Raw genomic sequence first — 22898 nt, 5'->3', positions numbered from 1 at the left:
GATATGTGTCTCCCCATTTTAGAAATCCAATCCTTAGAAGTGATTCTCTTCAAGCACTCTTCACCCCAACTCTATATTAGAAATAGCTTGTCCATAAACATTGCTTTCTCCAACAGCCTCCTTTCTCTCTCTGTCTTTTTGTTTTTTGACTAAGACTGGATAAGAGTGGTAGTGGTGGTCGTGGTGCTGGGCTGGTTGTGACACTCAGTTAATACTGTGGGGTTTTTAAAAGTTATTTTAACCTACAATGTGGAACATTGTTATAATGTATCTATATAAATACTCAGTTATATATTCTATGATGTAGCTATATAAAAATTCAGCTATATATACTATATAACTATAGAATTGTTGTGATTATCAAATGTCAGCCAGTCCTTGCTTAAAATATTGGTAAACCTTACACTTAAGTGGTAAGAGAAATAGTTCTTATTTGGTCCTCCTCAAAACAACTGTGATACCCAGTTCACATCCCATGCCAGTTCCTTACAACAAAATTGATGGTGGAGAATCCTCAGTCTCAGTCTACAGGAATCTAAAATTCAAGCCGTTCAAGTATTTTTTAAATGTAGTTAGATAGTTCATGGTTTTGTGAGGCATTAAGTCTTAAAATCAACTTAGGCACTTTGAGACACATGTATTAGCATATTAAAAATTCTAGCAAATGTTGCAATAATGAAACTTCTTTTACTTGGTTTAACTCAGCATTCCCTGTGCTTAATTTACAGTGGAATCCTTTTTTTTTTTTTTTTTTTTGTCCCCACAGAGTACCTCCCAATATCTCATGAAACTAATCTGAGGAACCCAGTTTGGATCCTTCTTCCCTCTCTTCTTTTTCCTTTTTGTAATTTTTGTGTCCACAAGGAACTACACATATCTACAAAGTTCTTCAACTTAAAGAAGTATAATATGTATGTCTGTTGTTGGTTCATTCAAAATAGAGGCTTTTTCCTTCCTCTGCTACTATAGTAAGAGTTAAAAAAAAGAAAGAAAGAAAAAGAGAAAAAAGATTCCGTGGCTTTTAGCAGGAAAAGCTAGCTTTTGGGTTGAGGCTGCCAGAAAAGGTCTTCTCTCCTATTTAGAAGTCTTATACGTTAATATTTCTTTTGATGCTACACTACCAAATTATCTCCTCAGTAGTAGTGGCTAAACTTGTAAGTGAATAACTGGCTGTTTCTCTGAGTTCTGCCATTTAACTGTTCTATGCCTACTTATGTAGGTTATGCTTAGGAAGACTGATTTCCTAATTGTAGGCTGTTTCACTAAAAGGAAAAGAGAAGGTATGGAGATAATATTTTTCTAAGATCACCAACATCACCAAAGTTTAGCAGATAGCACAACTTTTAAAATCTAGAAGGTAATAGGAACTACATTTATTTACATTGATGAAATACAAGTGTTTTATGAAATACGGTGTATGCTTATATTCTAGGCAGTTTTTAATTTTTTAAAGATTTTTATTTTTAAGTAATCTCTTAAATGAGAGCAAACTTACACAACCTGGAGATGAAGAGTTGCATGTTTCACCAACTGAGCCAGCCAAGCACTCCCCCTCCAGCAGTCTTTTAAAAACACCTTAATTGGCTGATTATAAGTTCTAGCTGCTTCATATAGAACTGTAAGAAGTAACTTCATACAAAGTTACTTGAAAATTATTGTAAATACTTAGTAACTACCTTCTTGTAAACAATGTCTTTAAAAAGTCATGGGCCTTTTAAAATCCTGTTAGTAATTGTAGAAGAGATGACATCACAGAAACTGAAAGATTAGCTAATATGTTTATTTAAAAAACCCCGCTATTTTAAAAAATTGTCTTACAGTAGCAAAGTATAACATAATCACCACTTGATGCTATGAAATGTAATAATTTAAGAATGCTTCATTTTCCTACTTCACCTATTTTTATTTCTCAACAGAAAACATATTAACAGCCAGCTAGCACATTTAAGATTTAGTTGTCTTTTTAAAATTTTTTATCTTTTTAAAGATTTTATTTATTTATTTGGCAGAGAGAGAGAGAGATCACAAGTAGGCAGAGGGAGAGGGAGAAGCAGGTTCTCTGCTGAGCAGAGAGCCCTATGCGGGGCTTGATCTCAGGACCCTGAGATCACGACTTAAGCCAAAGGCAGAGGCTTAACTCACTGAGCCACCCAGGTGCCCCTGCTGTCCTTTATTAAAATAGCTCTTTATATTATCTATCATTTTCTTGCATTTTTCCCCTTTCAGATACTGCCTTAATAATTAGCTTCTCTATTTAAAATTCTTAGATTACATGTAGTATTTCACATAAAAATATGATTACAGCAACTTCTATTTTGTGATTGTCTGCCTCTTTCTACATTATACTAAGATTTACAAAGATCATCTCATAAAAAAATTTAACAACCCTGAAAGGCATGGTAATAGTTTCACATAGAATTTTCAGGTAACAAAACTGAGGCTTGGAGAGGTTAAACATCTTGCCCAAGGGACCTCAGCTTGCATGTATTTTAGTTGGATAAAATTCCAGCTCTGAACTATTCTAAAACCCCAAGCTCTTACACTTTGCTTTTCAAATCTCTGGTGATTCAGCAATATTTTCTTGAATATTTATGATTTCTTATCAAAAACCTTTAGTTTTGAAATCTCATTTCAAAAATAACTTAAAAATATAATTAGACTTTGGATCGCAGGGAAGACCATTATATAAATACATACTTTCACCTGATTTGAATGCCAGGTTTCTATGTTTATAACTGAATTAGAGCCAAGCTATAAAACTTAAATTGCCCTGGGATATAATAAAGAATAAAAACAAACAAATGAATGAAGCATACATGCCAGGTAAGGGTCAAATATTGTGACTGCTTGGTTCTGGAACAAAGATTTAAAAAAAAAAATCGTTTAACAGAGAAAACTGGTGGGAAACTTGAATCATCACTTAGTAATATAGGTAGTATTACTTTGTAATGACTTACAATGATGATTTAGGCTCAGCAAAACAATACTGTTTCTTTTCTTTGTTACACTAAAATTAATGTTATTAATTTCAAATATTTTAGTTTAATTTCTATTATTTCTGGTTTAAAAGTTAAAAAAGAGCCATCAGCACAGATTTACACCAGGTTTTCTTTCTATGTTCACATAGCACATATTAGGGTAACTTTGTAATAAAAATAATTTATCATATTGGGATTACACAAAAATTCTTATGTGTTCCTCTATTATTCAAGATTGAGCAACAGTACTATACAATCTGTACGGCTGGTGCATAATAGGACTCACAATTGTTAGTTGAACCAGAATTTTAATTATCTATGTAGGTTCTCCATATTCATTCATTTGACTGATTCAGCCAAGATATCTTAGACTTTTTCTCATAATAAGTGCTCTGAACCCACAGAGAGGTTTTTTTAAAGTCCAACTTTAATTTTTGATGGTTTTACCTATCTATCTCTATCTTTCCATCTCTCTCTCTCCCTATCTGGCAGGTTCAGCGTGGAGCCCAACGAGGTCTTGATCTCAAAAGATCAAGAGTTGGAGGTTCAATCAAGAGTTGAAGGCTCAACTGACTAAGCCACCCAGATGCCCACCCACCAGTGAATTTCAATGGTTCTTAAGTCTTTTTCACTAGGGAGGACTTAGAGAATCTTATGAAATCTATGGGCTCTTTCCCCACCAAAAAAATAAAATAAAATAAATTAAAAAAAATATATATACTAACACACATATATTACCTATATATTATATATACACACATACATATGTGTGTGTGTGTGTGTGTATATAAAATACACAATATTATAAACTACGTTTTTTTTTTAAAGACAGAACAGGTTGTGAAGGTGGAAATAATCTGTATAATTGAAGGTAACCTTTCTTAGAATCTCCATTCTTCATCTGTACAGTGTGAATACCACCTATCCCATGTTATGCAGCTTAGGGAAATAATGTAATTACGATGCTTGCAGTTTAGTAGATGCCAAATTAAGTGGTAGCTATACTGAACAAGACAATATTGACCTCCTATTTTATCTCTAACTACTGTTTGAGGTTTTCTTGTGCTGATTGGTTTGTTGCAGCTATTTTCTAGTTTCTAAGGATCTTATATTCTTCCCATTGGTTATCTTATTTATTTGGTTTTTCCTTTTAGGCTATCTATTTTTACAGATAGTGATCCACAAAAGCACTGGAGGGTAATAACATCTTTAATGTTTGGGTCAAAATACTAAGCAACTTTAACATCATTGTGATCCATTCCAAAGGTGATGAATAATAAACGGTAATTCAATATAAGGACAAGGATATTTGAAGGTCAAAATATGGCTCACAAATTTAAATTGGATAAGATCTGCTACATACATATGGCATACAAGAAAACGGAGGAAATGGTACTATTATACCTATATCACATAGTTTGAAAATTACATGATAATAAAACGCAGTGTGTGGCATATAACTGAGAATCAATCACATTCGAAGAATGAATAATAAATGGATACCAAGTCAGAACAGAACAATATATTCTGATGAGAAAGCATTTATTCTATTTTCCTCAAAACCGGTCATATTAAAAGCATCCTTTTATGTTTATATCTGGAACAATTCTACAAGGATACAAAAAATTTATGGAGTTCAGAAAGTGCCATGAAAATAATGCAAAACTTTGAAAACAAAATTATGGGAGAAATTCTTATATAATAAACCCTAAGGGACTATCCAAATTCTTTTATTTTCATTGTCATTTTGGTATTTTTAAGCATCAAATATTTCATGAAATGTACAGGTAACCAGTGGAAGATAAATTTTTTTGTGTTTGAGATAGTCACTGTGGACATCACTATGAGGTTTCACAGAATGCTTAATTTTGATCCTCAAATAGTAGAAAATGTTTTTATAACTAAACAGTAACCTCAGACTGTACAGAGTATCTTCAAAAGAATATGTACAATGGAACATATCCCCCTCCCCAAATTATGGCATTATTAGAGATGCTGGTTATTTATCAACACAATGACTCATTTTAAAGATTTTATTTATTTATGAGAGAGAGAGCACACACCTGCATGTGTGCACTCATGGAGAAGGGGTCAGAGGAGGTGGAAGAGGGACAAGGAGACTCCACACTGAGTGCAGAACCCCATGTAGGGCTCTATCTCATGACTCTAAGACAATCACTTGAGTGGAAACCAAGAGTCAGATGCTTAACCAAGAGTCAGACACTTAACTGACTGAACCACCCAGGCACCCCTCACAATGACTCATTTTAGAATTGTGAGTGCTTCAAGTACAGTATGTTCTAATTTTTAAAAAAGATTTTATTTATTTGTCAGAGAGAGAGAGAGTGAGCGAGTACAGGCAGGGGGGAACAGCAGAGGCAGAGGGAGAAGCAGGTTCCCCACTGAGCTGGGAGCCTGATGAGGGACTCGATCCCAAGACCCTGGGACCATGACCTGAGATAGACATTTAACCAACTGAGCCACCCAGGTTCTCTAGAGGGATGAGCCATCCCTCTTAATTTTTTTTTATTAAAATATTTTATTTATTTGAGAGAGAGAGGGAGAAAACAGGAGTGAGGGGGAGGGAGAGAGGGAGAAGTAGACTCCTTCCTGAGGAGCCTGACATGTGGCTTGATCGCTGGACCCTGAGATCATGACCCGAGCCAAAGGCAGGTGCTTAACTGACTGACCCACCCAGGTGCCCCTGTTCTAGTTATCCACCCCCCCTTTTTTTGGTAGATTTTTAGATCTTATACTCTTATTTTATGCAATTTTTAAAAATAAGCATAGAAGCTGAGTTAATGATCCTGTAACAGTTTTCATTAGTTCTACTGAATTTATCAGAGACTGGGAAGGTGAGCTAAAGGCTTATTCCCTTCATATTTTGAAAGGTTTCAGAGTTGAACACTAGTATATTTAACTTGTTGCTGAGTTTTCCTAAACCTTGGCAACTTAAGGCATGCTGGTATATATATTAGTTAGTGAAATATTTGTTCCTCTTACTGAACAGACTTGTGACAACCATTTTGTTTAAATGAAATTGGTATGGGGGTACCCTGGGAGGCCCAGTCGGTTGAGCAACTGACTCTTGGGTTTTGGCTCAGGTCGTGATCTCAGGGCCATGATATGAGGCCTGGCATTAGGGTCTGCTCTCAGCAGGTAGTTTGCTTGAGATTCTCTCTCCCTCTCCTACTCATCCTCTAAGATAAATCAATTTTTAAATATAACTGGTATCATGGGTACTCACTGAAAAATATCCAATACAGTTTTTGAGAACTAAATTAACTCCTCACGTTTAACGAGGTAACTGAGTTCCTTTATAAAACAATGTTTCTCAATTATTAACCAAGTTACTTTTGATTAAAAAAACTACTGTTTCTGATGTAGACAGAAATTGTGTGATTTTTGTGCCAGACTTGACTGTTTTCAAGCACTGTAATGTGTGATGGATGGTTAGAAACAATAATATATAAAGGTTTCTACTTAACCCTTTCAGGACTAAAATATATATATATTTTAAAGTAATCTCTACAGCCAACATGGGGCTTGAACTTACAACCCGGAGATCAAGTGTCACATGCTCCACTGACTGAGCTGGCCAGGTGCCCCTGAACCACACCTCTCTAAAAAAATTTTCCCCATGTTATGATTTTGTCAGCACTCAGTACTGTGGTGGTCCAAATGTAGGTTTATATACTCTTTTGTTCACTTCTCGTACTTTTGCAGCATACTTCACACATTTAGTCCTGAAGGGGTTTCTTTTACAAACTCTGTGGGTATAACATTTATTAGCAAGATAGAAAACTGAGCAAGTTTATACCATAATTTTATAGAAAAAAAAACCTGCTAAAGTCTATATTTCATCCATGAACAATTTGCAGTGTGGGCATTTTCAAGGAATAAAAATAAAATCCAAAAACAAAAAGGCAATGTAAAAATTTTAGGTTAAATATAAAATAGTTCCTGAGAGCAAGATTACTGAATAGGATGAAATAAGTTGAAGTTGGAGGGAGGGGGATTTACATTGCTTTAGATTTAGATTGCTTCTTCTAGGACCAAGGTTTTCTTGGGATCTATATATTTTATAATCTTCACTTTCTTTTATACTGAATGTATTTTCACTTCAAGTTCCTCAGTTATAAAACAGATTAACATTCAGCATTGAATGGCTATCACTAAATCCATTACTATTTAAAAAGCACAGATAATTCTTTCATCAATTGTGTATATATACATTAATTTCATTCCTACTATCATTTCAGTACTTAATCCCTGTTTCTCTTTTAAACCAGGTTTCAGTTAATTTTTTTATTGCCAGAAAAAATGTATTGGCTGATTACATGTGTTTTAAATTGATTTACTATTATATATTCATTGAATCTTGAAACTTTTGGGGTATTTATTTTACTTTTTTAGGTGAAAGATACTTTTTAATTCATATATAGAGTAATTGGCATTATTTAAAAAAACAGCTCAACCATGCACTTGAACATTTAATAGCTGATATAATTGAGTAAGCAAACTAAAAAGTATTTTGTTGATTCTTTTGCACGATGTGGAGAAAAAAACTTTTATTCTATGTGATTTGAATGGGGAAAAATTACGTCGTTTTTTTAAAAAGACTTTATTTATTTGACAGAGAGGGAAAGAAAGAGGGAAAGCACAAGCAGGGGGAGCAGCAGGCAGAGAAAGAGAAGCCAGCTCCCTGCTGAATAGAGAGCTCGACTTGAGGTTCAATCCCAGGGAGGCAGATGCTTAACTGAGCCACCCATGCACCCCTACATCACATTAATTTAGAGATGATACATAGCTATATATATATATTCTTTTTTGATTCACAGATAATTTACCTTTGCAAGATGACCGTAGTGACGTTAGGTGATAAAAGTGAGTATTATAAAAGATATACTACAAATGACTCTTTTTTTTTTTTAAGATTTATTCGAGAGAGAGAGAGAGAGAGAGAAAGAGAAAGAGAGCGAGAGTGCGCGAGTGTGCACCTGCTTGTACACACAATGGGAAGGGGCAGAGTCTGCTAAACAGACTGCGTTGAGCACAGAGCAGAACATGGGGCTGGATCCCACGATCCTATTCCCTGAGATCACAACCTGAGCCAAAACCAAGAGTCAGATGCCAAACCGACTGCGCCACCCAGGTGCCCCTATTTAACTTATTATTATTTTTTTTTTTTCCCTTTTTGGTGCTGACTAAACCTTGAGAAAGGATTGATTGCAGTGACTTATTAAAAACCATCTATCAACATTTCTACATTCTGCATTTTAAAGCACTCCAAAATCTGCCACCTTATTCTATATAAATTCCACTAGCCTCCTTCTGCTTATCTTACTCTGGTTCTAGTTCTTGGCCCATGCTCATTTCTGCTTCTGAGCTGGCCTGAATTGTGTTGTGTCCCCCCCAAATTTATGAGGTACTAATTTGCAGTACCTCAGAATGTGATTATTTGGAGACAGTAGCTTTAAAAAAGGTAATTAATGTTACATGAAGTCATATGGGTATACCCTAATCCAATATGACTGGTGTTCTTGTAAGAAGGGGAAATTTGGAAACAAACTCAAATGTGGGGAGAATACATGTAAATTTACGAACAGACCCATCTACAAACCAAGGACAGAGGCCCTTGGGGAGAAACCAACTATGTCTCAGACTTCTAGCTTCCATAACAGTGAGGAAATGAATTTGTTTAAGTTACCCAGTCTGTGGTACTTTGTATAGTGGCCCTTGCAAATACAATCTGCCTTTGCTCATGTTAGTACCCTCACTGAAAATGTCCCTTCCTTTCATCCACATCTAATCAGTCATTCAACATGGAATTTAAACAGCCACTTGGTGAAATTATCCCAGACACACCAATCTTTTTTTTTTTTTTCCTGCTATAGATTTTACTATACTATACTACTGTACTATAGATTTTAGCAGTTCCTAGCACATAGAGTAGGTGCAAGGATTTCAGGTGTTAATATAGGTAAAATGCTTACAATGGTGCCTGGCATGTAGTGAATCTTAAGTGTCTGCTACATCTGTTGCTGCTATTACTATGTCTTAATTAGAAGGTAAAACACACAAGAATTGGTAATTATTTGTGGGGCTTAGGGCAGAAGAAAGAATAAAAGATATTAGGCTTGGCAAATAAGTATGTGGTACTATTGCCCCAAATTATCCACTTATTTTTATAAAGAGAGAAGTAGCCTTTTAAATAGTATTATACACAATCTTTATTCAATGGAAATCAAAAAACCATTAAACAGAAATAATAAAATATAAATAGCTGTAAATAATACTTCTGCAAGGCTGGATTAACCCTTTGTCCATATCATGTTGGATCTTTGGGAGACTTAAAATTTTCACAAAACTGGAATTACAGTTGCTCCTTGAAGAACAAAGGTTTGAATTACACGGGTCCACTTAAACACAAATTTTTTCAACAAATATAGTACAATATTTTGTATTTATTATTCCTTATGATTTTCTTAATATTTTTCCTCTAGTTTGATTTGTTATAATGCAATATGTGAAGCATATAACATACAAAATATGTTAACTATATTATCAATAAGGCTTCTGGTCAATAGTACACTTTGAGTTTTCTTTGACTATGCACGCAGGGGAGGGAAGTTAGACGTCTTGCATTATTCAAGGGTTAAGTCTACATTTTAAAATGTCTCTTCACACTTAATGTATCATGCCAATAAAATTTTCTCCACATCATTTTTTTGAAGTTTTATTTAAGTAATCTCTATATCCAATGTGGAATTTGAACTTACGACCCTGAGATCAAAAGTCATATGCTCTCAGGACTGAGCCAGCCAGTTGCCCCTCCTCCACATCATTTTTAATGGCTGAATACTGTTCTATTATATATAGCTTAACCTACTTAACCAATATCCTCATAAACCATGTAATAATGAATACTCTTATAATCAAATTGCTACATATAGTCTTATTTCTTTATGATACATTTCTAGAAGAGGAATTTCAGGGTCAAATGCACATGCTCCTGGCTTCTGATACATACTGTTGAATAGCACTCTGGAAGTGTGGGGATTTATATTCTCAGACATTTAAGAAGCCCTGTTTCTCTGAATCCTTGCCAGTATTATCAAGACATAAATCACCTATTAAAATAATACCTGAAATCCAAATTAATGTATAACATGTCACTCATAAGTTGGACTACTAAACCTTTTTATTACTCTGAAAGTGTAAGATTCTTACCTACATTTTATTTTTATTTTTTTAAGATTCATTTACTTATTTTAGAGAGAGAGTGTGTGTGCAAGTGGGGGGATGGGCAGAGGAAGAAAAATTCATGCTGACTTCTCACTGAGCATGGATCTGGACACAGGGCTTGATCTCACAACCCTGAGATCATGACCTGAACCTAAATCAAGAATTGGATGTCCAGGGGCATTTGGATGGCTCAGTGGGTTAAAGCCTCTGCCTTCGGCTCAGGTCATGATCCCAGGGTTCTGGGATCGATCCCCGCATTGGGTTCTCTGCTCAGCGGGGAGCCTGCTTCCTCCTCTCTCTGCTTGCTTGCGATCTCTGTCAAATTAAAACAAAAACAAAAACAAAAACAACAACAACAAAAAAACTTAAAAAAAAAAAAAAAGAAAAAAAGAACTGGATGTCCAACCAAGCCACCCAGGCACTCCTCTTACCTACATTCTAGATGAAGAATCTGAGGTCCATTAACTTACATAAATCAGACCACTACGTAGTAGGAATTTCTGCCCCAGTTGTGATGCTGACTACTCTTCTGATTTGTCAGTATGCCTTCCCAATTGAGCTGTTTTTTTGTATAATAGCCTTATCAGTTTCCCAGAAAAAGGTATACATCTTCATTATCCAGGGTTGGAAGCTAGCATATTCCATTAGGTTAGCACTACTTTTCCTAACTCCTTCATAGCTTGGATTTTACATATCATGTGAAGGAAGCCTTTGAGATATTTAAAAAGAAAAAAAAATTACCTAATCTTAGATAAGAATCTACTTCGTTCATTCATTGATTTATTTATTCATTGTCTCATTCATTTAACATGGCTTACCTCATGTCTACTTCACGTGGAGAATGCAGTGAGCAAAACAAATGTAGTCCCTGCTCTCATGTAACTTAAATTTTTAGCAGGATGAAGGGAACCAGATAATAAAGATAATGATAAATTACAAATGCTATTAAAAAACAGAATAAATGGTGAAAGGAACTACTTTAAATACGGTGGCCAGGGAAGGCCTGTCAGAGATGATTTTGGAGGTAAGACCTGAAGGATGAGAGTAAGTTAGCCATACAGACATAGAGAAAGCACATCCCAGGCAGAAAAAACAAACAAACAAAAAAACAGCAAGTGCAGAGGTCCTGAGATGGAGTACCAGTTAAGATTAAATTCAACTGAGAACAAGAGACCCCAAATAGTGGCTTTAATAAGATAGAAGTTTACTTTCCCCTCACATCAAAATCTGAATGTAAAGAGTGTAGGGCTGGTATGGCACTCCACAAGGGTCTCAAAGACTCAGGTTTCTACCAGCTTAAGATTTTGCCTAGAGCCCAAACTGACTTGAGTTCCAGGCCATCACATCCTTATTCCAGGGTGCAAGATATTAAGAGGAAAAGAAACAAAGGACTAAGATACATACCATCTGTCTTCTAAGGGGAGCCACATGATGTATCTGCTTATATACCACTGGCTAAAACTACCACATGGCTACAGAGAGGCTAGAAAATAGTCTTTATTCTGGACAGCCATGTGTCCATGTCTATTAGTATTAAAAAAAAAATGGAGAAATTTTAGGGACACCTAACAACTAACTGCTGCAGACCGGAAAGAGCTCGGTGGTGCATGACAGAAATAGGAAGCAAGAAGGGTGAGAACAGGATGAAGCTGGATTACATTTACTTAGAGATATATATTCAGTCTTTTAACACACCATCTTCCAGAGTAGAAGAGAATGTTTAAGAGGCAGGAAGGAACAGTTAGGGTCAGGGAAGGGAGCGACATAAAGAGCTGCTCCTCTTTGAATTTTCCTGAAGTAAAAAACAGTGAAGCAGAATGCTTAATGGACTGAACAACCAGGCAAAACATTTTCTCCTGGCGACATCAGCACCATTAGCAGTTTAAATTAATTCACACAACATTTACTAATACATAAAAATACCTTCCATTCTGTAAACATAACAAAGTCGCCTTTCATTTATGGTATGCTTATTTTCCTTGCTATTTAAGACTGACAGATGCCCTCTGCCCTTCAATCATAAATTTTAAATTCTATAACAGTGATTCTTTTAGGAAGGAAAAGGTGATTGTATAAAAGAAACCAACAAAGGAAGTAGAAATTTTATTTACTTCAAACGGTTTGTACGTTACATTAATACGTTCTATCATTCAAATAGAAAAAAATAACCATTCACTTTATGAAACTACACAAATCCAAATACACTTGCAGAGACTTCTTAAGTCTAAAAATGTCGAATAGTAACACAAAGGAAAGCGTTTAGCGATATACAAAGGAATAAAAAGAGATTATTTCAAAGAACATAAATTTAATTTTGAGTGACAGTTGTTTTTCTGAAAAATAGAGACTTCACTCTCGCAAAGTTTCCACCAAAGGCACCATAATTTCAAAGGGTCTTGCTCACAGCCCAGCAAATCACTCAAGCTGAGGTGGGGACTGAGGAGTAGGAGCGAGGTAAAGTGCTATAAATCTAACTCGGCGAGCGCAAGCTCATGCAACAGTGCTTTAAAAACTGGCTCCCCTGTAAGTTCCCTCCCACCAAGTTTAAAAAAAAAAAAAAAAAAAAAGGAAGGGTGGTGAGTAGAAAATACCAACGGTTTCAGCAGAGGGAAACTCACTTCTCAGGAGGTGATGGTGACATGCTGCCAGTCCCTGGAAGTGCGTGCACAAGCACCGGAGATCGCGGGGGCTGAGGGAAGAAAAGGGGACAGCAATCAGTTTTGCTTCAGGTGGTGGGAGTCGGGAGTGGGGTGCGTGTGGGGGCCCTTCCAGGCGGACGTGGGAGGGGCGTGGTGTCCGACACGAACACAAACACAAACACGTTCCGCGTCCCCAGAGAGGGCGGGCCGACGCCACCTCACCATTCCCCGCCCCTGGACCCCGCGGCCCGCCACGGACCGAGGGCCAGTGCTCAGTGCAGAGCAACCCGGCCCCAGGCGGACTGTAGCGGCCGCAGAGGCCCTGATCGTTACAACGGCTGCGAAGAGGCTGCGCGCCTCCCAACGAATCGGTGGGAAACAGGCTGGAAGCCGCGGAGAAAAGGTGAGGGAGTGAAGCGCCTCTCCCCACCCCTTGTTGAACGCGCGGGAAGCAGTCTGCCCACCCCCAACCCTGTCCGGTCGGCAATCGCTGTTCCCACCTTCCGCCGCCGCCTTCAGTGAAGCCGGAACGACGGGGGTCACGGCGGGGGTCAGAGGGTAAAGGTCTTGCTCCCAGCAGCCTCCGCGGTGGATACGTCGCCATCTTGGATCCGCGGGACAAGAAAATTCATGCGGTGAGTTTTTGGCAAATTTTCGGAAGTCTGGCAGCGGGGCGCGCGGCGGGGGCGGCGGATTCGGGGCCCCCTCAAGGCTGGGGAATGCCTCGGGGCCGGCCCGGCCGCGCCCGGGGTCCGCGGGCAGCGTCCTGGCCCGCCGCTTCCCGTTGCTTTTGTCTCGGCTCCAATCGAGAGAGGGAGAGCGGAGCGGGCGGGGAGGGGGGGTGGCGGCGGTGGAGGAGGGAGGGGGTGTGTATGAGGAGGGTGGTGGACGGGACGTAAAGCGTCGCTGTACTTGGGTGGCTGCAGCGGCAGCCCTGGATTCTAGGCCTGGTCCCTTTCGCGGGAGCTGAGGCTTCCCCTAGACTCCGCTCCGCCCGGCTCCCGCCAGCGCGGAGGAGCCGCCACCGCCGCGCTGCTTCCTGGGGAAGAAGAGAAGGTGGCAGCAGCGGTGGCCGAGGAGCCCGGGTCCGCTTTAGACGGGCTGCCGCGTTCCCAGCAGCTGCCGCGGTCTCTGGCTGTTAATATTTTCTCAGTACACCTACATCACCTGCAACTTGTGTGTGTGTGTGTGTGTGTGTGTAATAGATGGGGTTGGGGGAGACGAACACGGGACTGGCTAACGGGCCTCAGAAGCCCCCAGGCCCTAGGATACTAAAGAGTATGGTTGGTAGAATGAGGAGGAGTGCAACTGTAATGCTTTCTCTGCCACCGCACCCGGAGGGTGAAGCTTGCGTGGAGAGATAGAGACTGAGACGGGATAGTCCTGGGGCGGCGGAGGAACCCGAGACGCTTCTGTTTGTGAAGTTGCTAGTCCTAGCTTTCTACTTCCGCCGGGGCCTCTCCACCTTGTACTGTCTTGGGTCTAACTTAAAAGTTTCACGGAAGAAATGAGTGGGGTTGAAGGAGGCCTTCCTAGTTTTTAGTTGAGGCTGTAGTCCAGCTGGGAGAGAGAGCATCTGACTCTGGTTAACTGTTAGTCCTCGGCGAATGAGGATTCTAGTTTTCTTTTATAAAAGCTCTTCCAGTGTTTTAGAATTTGCATTTATTCCTGCCCCTGTAGGTATGGTATTACCACCACAAAAGTCTTACATACGGGTACCACTCTCTCGGAAGGAACCTAAACATCAACTTCCTTTGACTCCTAGGAGAGGCCTTCCTTCACTTTTCAACATCCAGAAGACCGAATGCAACACATTCTGTTTCATTTTCATAGAACTTTTGGTCAAAGAATCTTACTCCTTTCTTAATCTTCTGGACCTATTCTAACAATTAAGTACATTAATACCAACCCTTACGTTCTTGGAGAAATGGTGGGAGTACTGAGTTAAAATCTTTTCACGAGGGAGGCTGTACTTTATTCCGTTCAAAGTTAACACATTTCCTGTCATGCTTGATACTAGGAATTTCTAGACTTAAGGAATCGTTAAGTGTAGCTTTTGATTCGCCTTTTGAAATAACATTAGTGGAAATAAAGTATTGGTTGTTGGATAGAAATTTCAAAGTACCTATTTACATAATGGGTTTAAGTTGAATTGTTTGGGAATACTTAGTATATTTGACAGCAGTTATTTCTTAAACATCAGTGAGCACATATCTTTTGCAATTTTGGAAGATAACTTTATCCCGGATTAAAAAGGGTTGATTCAGAATTGCACTGGACTGAAATGGTTAAAATGTCTACATTGAAATGGTTAGAGGTCTACATTCAGATATTTTCATTGAAATATTGCTTAATGGACCAGGATCTTTAGTAAGCTTTGTATGTTGAACTCCTCTTTAGTTTGTAGTTCTTTTGTGATAATAAATCTAAAGGAAAAGTAACTATATATAAAACAAAAGACAAAACTGTTCCACTTTCTTGACTTTGTAAGTCTCATTTACTTTTAAAAAGGTACATTTCTTATTTTCTAAAGACAGTGAATTGCAGTGACTTCTGTGCATACTTTGTAATTTAGACAGGAATTGAGAAACTTTCACATTTTTTGCATCCTAATTAATGTATCAATAAAAATAGATTATCTTAAGCAGAACCCTTTTATTCCAAGTATACTATATAGAGATATCTGTAACCTAATCTGATACTCTTGGGGAATGAGAATTGCCTGTATGCTTAACCAGGCAACAGATACAGCCTTTAAAAATTTTTTCAGTTTCTGTAATACTTCGGTTTTAAAGTAAATTTATGTTGTGGAAAAATTGGGGCAAAATGTAAGAGTGTATTTATATCCCTTCGTTTGAGAGGTACTTGATCTTGAAGATAAAACACAAAATTATATTCCTCCTCAAGAGATCTAATTATCTGTATTGTTACTTAATGATTTTCAATGTTTAATTTACTTTTTGATTTTTCAGAGATACTTAGTTATAACCTGAAATCTCTTTTTGTTCATAAGAAAATAAGTACTTCAGATATATGAGTAGATTTCATTAGAAGTGCTTCTAACCTAGTTGTTTTGGTTCTTATCTCTGGTAGGTAATGGTATTGAGGGTACTTGTATCTTAAAAGACTCTTAGAGAATTTTTCACAACCCATGGGAAGTTATAATTTTGCCCTGTTCAGTGACAGATTTGCTTCATGAGATTTTCTGACACTATAGAAAAGTAGAGGCATGCTTCACTTCTATATTTATAAAATAACGAGTAGACATTAATAGACTAGTAAAAATAAGGTTTTTTCTTGCTCTTTAAAAGCAGTGATAAATAATATTTTTAAGTTATGCTGAAATTTTTAGCTGTACAAATGTTCTATTATTATATATTTATTTCCATGTGGTTACTTAATAGGCAGTGAGGACAGCTTATGCAAATAGTGATACAGTCTTAGGAAAAGATACTACTAAATAAGATTTTGTTTGTTACCTAGACCTCTAGTAGATTTTGTAATACAAAGAAGCAAAAGAAAACCAGGGTACCAGGTAGGGCAGTTTTACAGACAGAGTCAATCTGAGTTGCACTGTAATTTTTTAATATAATTACATCCAATGTATGTACATACATTATCAAGGGATCTAGTGCTGTGATATAGGAATCATTCTGATTGATGATATAGGTGATCATTCTGCTTTACTAAGGATAATTTCTACCTGTGATACTTAACATTGTGACTTTCACTAGATATTTTCAAAGAGCTGTAAAATTGATGTCTGTTACAGAAAGCCTGTCTTTGAAAAGAAATAGAATGGACATTAGGGTTTTTAGGCTTTAAAATTAAAATCTTGACCTTGGTTTTGGAGTCTTTTCATCTTCAGCTTAAATACTGTATATATATTTTTCCTCTTGGTTTAGTTTTTCTGTTTGGCATCCTTTATTTTTAATTCTTAAAACTCCTCTCTATGACGGGCCATGCTGATATGGCTCGTTCATTTATTTACCTTGTCTATACTTTAGGGATGACCTGGAAAAAGAATTCCCTATTATGTTTTTCTAACAGCTTGTTCTCTGAGATGCAGATGCACATCTCTTGGCATATCATTTGGGGGTATGCTGCATTATGAAATAATAAGACGGTTTATAGTGTTTGTTTTTTGGTAACATTTCATAGCTTATAGAATATGGAAATATAAGTTATATAGGAGAAAAAAATTTCCCATTTCTGGATACTCTTAAATATTTTGTATAGGCTTACTTGGGGTCTAAGTCTAGTTATATATAGCTAGATATTTTGGACATATTTGCCACCTTTTCCTTTTTTTTTTTTTTTTTGCTTTCATGTATATGTTTTTGTGTGGGTGGGTGGGAGTACTTTTACTGTCACTTCTCTGTTGTTTGACAAACTTCTTATTCTTCAGAACTTTGGTGTCACTTTTTAAAGATTTTATTTATTTATTTGACAGACAGAGATCACAAGTAGGCAGAGAGGCAGGCAGAGAGAGAGGGAGAAGCAGGCTCCCTGATGAGCAGAGAGCCTGATGCGGGGGGGTGGGGGGGGATGCGGGGCTCCATTCCAGGACTCTGGGACCATGACCTGAGCCGAAGGCAGAGGCTTTAACCCACTGAGCCACCCAGGTGCCCCTCTGGTGTCACTTTTTAAATGAAATCTTTCCTGAGTCCCCAAATCCTTCTGTTGAACTTCTTTTAGTCTTCAAACCTCAATAATTAAATGTGTCTTGTATTGTAATTTACTGTCCACTCTATCTACCATAATAACATCCAGTGGACTGTAAGTACCTTCCTACCTAAAAGGTAGGACTTTGTTTTTTTATGTTTACATTTCTAGTATCTTCTGTAGTGCATAGGACTCAGTAGGTTATCAATAAATATGTGGTAAACTGAACTGGTGCGGTATCATCTTTTGACTCTGTGCTTTGAGAGAGCTGAACAGACTGGAGAAGGGGATGGGAGGAAGGTCCACCTTGTATTCTTTTGCTTCCTTGAATTTTTTCTTACAGATTTGTATCTAATTAACTACCTAGGGGAAACTAGATAACCAGCTTCTTAGAGAACTGTATGTAGAGTAAGTGTAGGAAAGGGAAGGATATTAGTAATAAAGTGCCTCTGGCAGAGTGTTTAAGTCTGTATTGCTGTATTTTGTATGGCTAAGGTCACTGGTTGAAGGAGATATTTAGTACAGACAGTCCCAGACTTAGGATGGTTAATTTGATGATTTTTTTTGACATTATGATGTTTCAGAATGGTTCAAAACTACTGAAGGAATAGAAACTTTATACTTCAGATTTTGATTCCCACCCACCCCCGGGGCTAGCAGTGTGCTATACAATACTCTTCTGGTACTGGACAGAGGCAGCCACTCAGAGTCTCAGACAGCCTGTTGCAAGGGTAAACAACCAGTACACCTATAACCATTCTGTTTTACACTTTCAGTATAATATTCAATAAATTACATTAGATTTTCAGAACTTTATTATAAAAGATGCTTTGTGGCATTTTGTCCAGTTGTAGGCTAATATAAGTTTTTTGAGCACATTTAATGTAGTAGGTACGCTAAGGAACAGTCTTCAGTCGGTTAGGAATATTATATGCATTTTCAGTATAATGATAATTTTAATTTACAATGGGTTTATTACCCAGTAATATATATTTGTCATTGTTTAACCATGAGCTCCTATTAGATTTTGTCTTTTGAAGTTATTGTTTTGTTTTCACATTTTTACTTCTAATAATTGAGTGCCTAGGAGCGCTCCAGTTCAAATACCATTATCCTTATGAAGACTAGGTAGAGATGACTTAATGTATTTTTATTGGTAGTTTAAAACCTAAAAAGCCCTGAAAGTGATGTTTTTTGTTTTTGTTTTTGTTTTTGTTTTTGTTTTGCAAGCATGGTGGCGAATTCCAACTGAAATTGGTAAACCTAACCATAGGCTTCATTGGTCCATCTAGTTTTCCAACTTTCTGCTGGAGAAGTATTAATGTATTTGATTATTGGTATTGTCAAGGCCACTCTGGAATTTATTAGGTTATAAATGATATATACACTATTTTGTCTTTTTAAAACCTGAAGAATTTCAGTTTTGAGAACCATCTGGCCTTTAAAGGTTTGAATTAGAGATTGTGCACCAATTTTGTGTCCATTTTTTGAGAGGTAGAAATTAAATAACACTCACTGAATTGCATTTAGTGGAGAGGCTAATACTTCACTTAAGTTTTTAGAAATCTTCTAAATGCTTCATTTGCTTATATATTTGTCAGAGACTTTTTAATAATTGAAAAATAAAGATAGAGAGGGTTTTTTTAAAAAAGATAATTTGAGGGGCTCCTGGGTGGCTCAGTTGGTTAAGCGTCTGCCTTTGGCTCAGGTCATGATCTCAGGGTCCAGAGATTGAGCACCACGTTGGGCTCCCGCTCAGTAGGGAGTCTGCTTCTCCCTCTCCTTTGCCTCCCCCCCCACCCCGCTTATGTATTCTCGTTCTGTTCTCTGAAATAAATAAAGTCTTTAAAAAATAAAAATAAAAAGATAATTGGGGGAAAAAAAGATAATTGGATCTAGTACTCAGGACACCAGTCCTTTCTCTGCTTTTACTGAGTTGAAATGTTTTTCCTTACATGAAAGTAGATGAGTGCCACACTTAGTAATTTTTTTATTTAGCCAAGGAATGGTAAAATAAGCAAGAGAAAATTGTGTGTCCTGGCAATTTAGGTAACAATGAATAGACTTGATTTTTTTTTTTAAACATATTGATATGCCCTCTTACCATTTGTACGTTTGGATATTGAAACAGAACTCCATTTTGTGTCAGCATCTTGACAAAATGTAATGATTGATTATGTAATATAGTGTGTTTGGGAGAGGAACATTTGGTTTTGTGTCATATTTGGCAGGAATGTGTTCTTGTGTTCTTTTTTATATTGTAAATTATGCTTATTCATATAATTTTTATATTTAATTTTCTGTTGTAAGAGTTTTTAGAGAGTGGTATCATAACAGTATTCAATAATTAATGTCATTCAAAAGACCTGATTTCCTTTTGGCTTAATTTTACTACTTAATATTTTAAAAAATAGTTTATAGGTTGCAAAGCACTTTCATATGCATTATTTCAATTTCAAGTTTGTTTGTTTATGTAAAATAATCTCTATACCCAAGTGGGGCTCGAACTCACAACCTGGAGATCAAGAGTTGCATGTTCTTTCTATTGAGCCAGCCATGTGCCCCCAGTATCTCAACTTTACATGGTTGTCATTTTGATGGTTACTTTTTAAATAAGTCTGTATGTTAACATTAACATAGAGCTAGAACAAGCAAGCTGCTTTGACTTTTACTGAAATTAGTAATTGGTGGGATGCCTGGGTGGCTCATTTGGGTAAATGTCTGCCATCACCTTAGGTCTTGATCCCTGGGTCATGGGATAGAGTCCTGAGTGAGAAGCCTGCTTCTCCTCCTTCCTGCTGCTCCCTCTGCTTGTGCTCACCTGTGCTGGCATGTGGGCTCACACTCGGGTGCACGCTCTCTCTGACAAATAAATACATAAATAAATTTTCAAAAAATACATAAATAACATTAATAATTGGGAATTATAAGAACCATTTTATTCTTAGACTGGATTCAGCATCTAATATATTTCTCAGTTTAATGCTACACTAATACTACTCTATCCTGATTTATCAGATTAAATAGGTATAAGTGGAAGGGTTTTGTTTTTAATTGGTCATCTTGCTGATTCAGGATAATTAATACAGACTTTTGAAAGAGAGGTGGGAGGAAATTTTTTGCTTCAAGCTTGACTTTGGTAAAATACAACAGTTCACATTTTAAAATATTGTAAACTGTCAAGAAATGCCAGAACTTTATATTGTGTTATATAAGAATAGATAGTAATATTATATCACATCGATGCAACATTTTATAAACTTACTGCACAGTTATTTTGGAAGGACAACTTGTGTGGAGCAGATATGCCTTGAGCTTTGCCTTGATTTACTAGTGTACAAAATAGTGCTTTAGGGGTGTAGTTTTTATAATTTGAGTGAGTGTGTTTGGCCTTAGATTAGAAAAAAAGTAAAGCTATAACCATTCTAATCTATGCCCACTTATGAGAAATTGTGGATGAATTCATAGACCTGTCAAGCCAAACTTTGAGATGCATGGCGGAACTATTTAACCTGGCAGCAATGAGCAGCCTCCAGAGTGTTTAAATTTGATGTGAGATGTACTTCTGTATTCTGTGTGTGTGTATATCACACATCCTAAAATAGATGTGTATGTATTAAACAGTTGTAGTCTAGTGCTTCAGGGAATCTGACTCTGCTTTTTAGGTGTTTCGGAGCATAGTTTGAAAACCACTGGACTTGATCGCTAAGGTCACTTCCACCCTGAAATTCTGTGGTTTTAGAAAGTCAAGGCTGTTTCGACTCTTTGTAGATACAGGATTCATAGGATTTACTTGTTTTTGAGTAACATTTGGGTAGAAATTGTTTAAGTTTAAATTTCAGGCTCAAGTGATTCAGTGTTAGCGTTACAAGTATTTTCACATAAATTCTTTAATAATTTGAGTGTTTATGCTCTTCTAGACATTGCTGTAGTGCTGGGTGTATGTGATGGTGAACAAGACAAGTCTCTGCCTTCATGGAGCGTACATCTTAGGGAGACAAAATAAACAAGTAAATAATTTCAGGTAGTAATTGTGATGAAGAGAATAAAGAGGGTTAAGGGTATAGCAGTTGATCACAGATAAAAGAAGGAAACCACTTTAAGTATAGTGGTGAGGGAAAGCCTTTCTCTGGAGGTAGCATTTGGGCAGAAACTGAAAAAAAGAGAAAGCCATGCAAAAGTCTGGGTGAGTGGTTTCCCAGACAGGAAGAACAGAGGGCCCTGAGATGGGGTCAAGTTTTGCACGTGGTAACAAGAAATTTCATCAGCAGTTACTTAGTGCTTTTGGCATAAATAGGGGTAAATTCTAAAGAAAAAAAGATAATTAAGACAGTTTGTGTCTTTCAGCTGTTGAAAATACTGTGTTGGATCCAGTAATTTACAGTAACTTTTACAGACAGCTATAGGCAGCAGGCATTATTTTTTACTAAGAGGCATGATGTTTTCTATATCAGGTGGAATTGGGAATCTTCCTGCATTAGTGGAAAATTATAAAAGAGTAGATTTTAAACTTTTTATATTGGCATAGAATAATCAAATGCTTCAAGAGTTTTGGGTTTTGCAGAGCTGTTCATAGGTTTTCCTTAGAAATTAATTAGTAATAATTTTCATGTTTAATTATATCTTTGTACAGTTCAGTACACTGCCATGCACTCTTAAAGGTGCGACTGAATAATTCTTGAGGTTCACTTTTTGTGGTGCATGCTGTGGATACATGTTAGAGTAGAGCAACCTTGTTTGAGGTAGTTAATGAGTTTTTAAGGAGGAGATAGTTGCATTGGGCTCCGAAGGGTGATTGAGAGTTCACTACGTGGCGGAGGGCACCTGATCAGCATTGCAGATACACCGAGCCTGGGAGAGTGTGCAGGATTTGAAGAATTGCAAAGTAATCTGCTATAGTTCTTAATGGAGTTCTGGGACGTTAATGAGAAGTTGTCTGAAGGAATGAACTTACCATAATGTGGGACGCTTTTTTACATGATGAGGAATAATTAATCAATTTTTTTTTTTTAAGCAAATGTTAGTGATAATCAGATTTATGTTTGTGGGGGGGGGATTTTTGGATTCCACAGTCACATTATAATTAAAATCACGAGCTTGATGGTGTGAAATTCTTGAAGGAATATATTTTCTTCATTAGAAAAATTGAGTGTTTTTTATTCATACTGCAGGATTTATTTATTAAGAACTGTATGACTGAAACTCTTAAGTTTCTATCTTCCAGAGAACTGTTTACGCCAATACTGGTAGTTAGAAGTTTTACATCAATGGATGAGATTTGTTACATATGTTTTAGGGCAGGCAAAATTTAGATGTTGTTATTTGACATTATTTGCAGGCATGAGATTTAACATTACTTAGATAAATT

General features: G+C 37.1%; 1 protein-coding gene across 3 annotated transcripts in view; it reads left to right on the top strand.

Moving 5' to 3' along the window:
• The first annotated feature begins 13289 nt into the window (after positions 1-13289).
• The window catches only part of LOC111142051 (CCR4-NOT transcription complex subunit 2), a 121311-nt gene continuing 111702 nt past the window's right edge, over positions 13290-22898 (top strand). For 2 of the 3 annotated variants that reach the window (XM_022494983.1, XM_022494985.1), the window contains exon 1: positions 13292-13500. In XM_022494983.1, coding sequence (XP_022350691.1) covers positions 13496-13500 — 5 coding nt within the window. In that variant the 5' untranslated portion in view covers positions 13292-13495. Of the gene's footprint in view, positions 13501-22898 lie in introns of all 3 variants that reach the window. The other variant, XM_022494986.1, reaches the window with a different exon arrangement.

This window comes from Enhydra lutris, unplaced genomic scaffold (assembly GCF_002288905.1).
Source record: "Enhydra lutris kenyoni isolate GAN:26980312 unplaced genomic scaffold, ASM228890v2 scaffoldscaffold7, whole genome shotgun sequence".
In the NCBI taxonomy this organism is placed as follows: domain Eukaryota; kingdom Metazoa; phylum Chordata; class Mammalia; order Carnivora; family Mustelidae; genus Enhydra; species Enhydra lutris.
The sequence above is the reverse complement of the archived record's forward strand: the minus strand, read 5'-3'. Positions and strand labels throughout refer to the sequence as shown.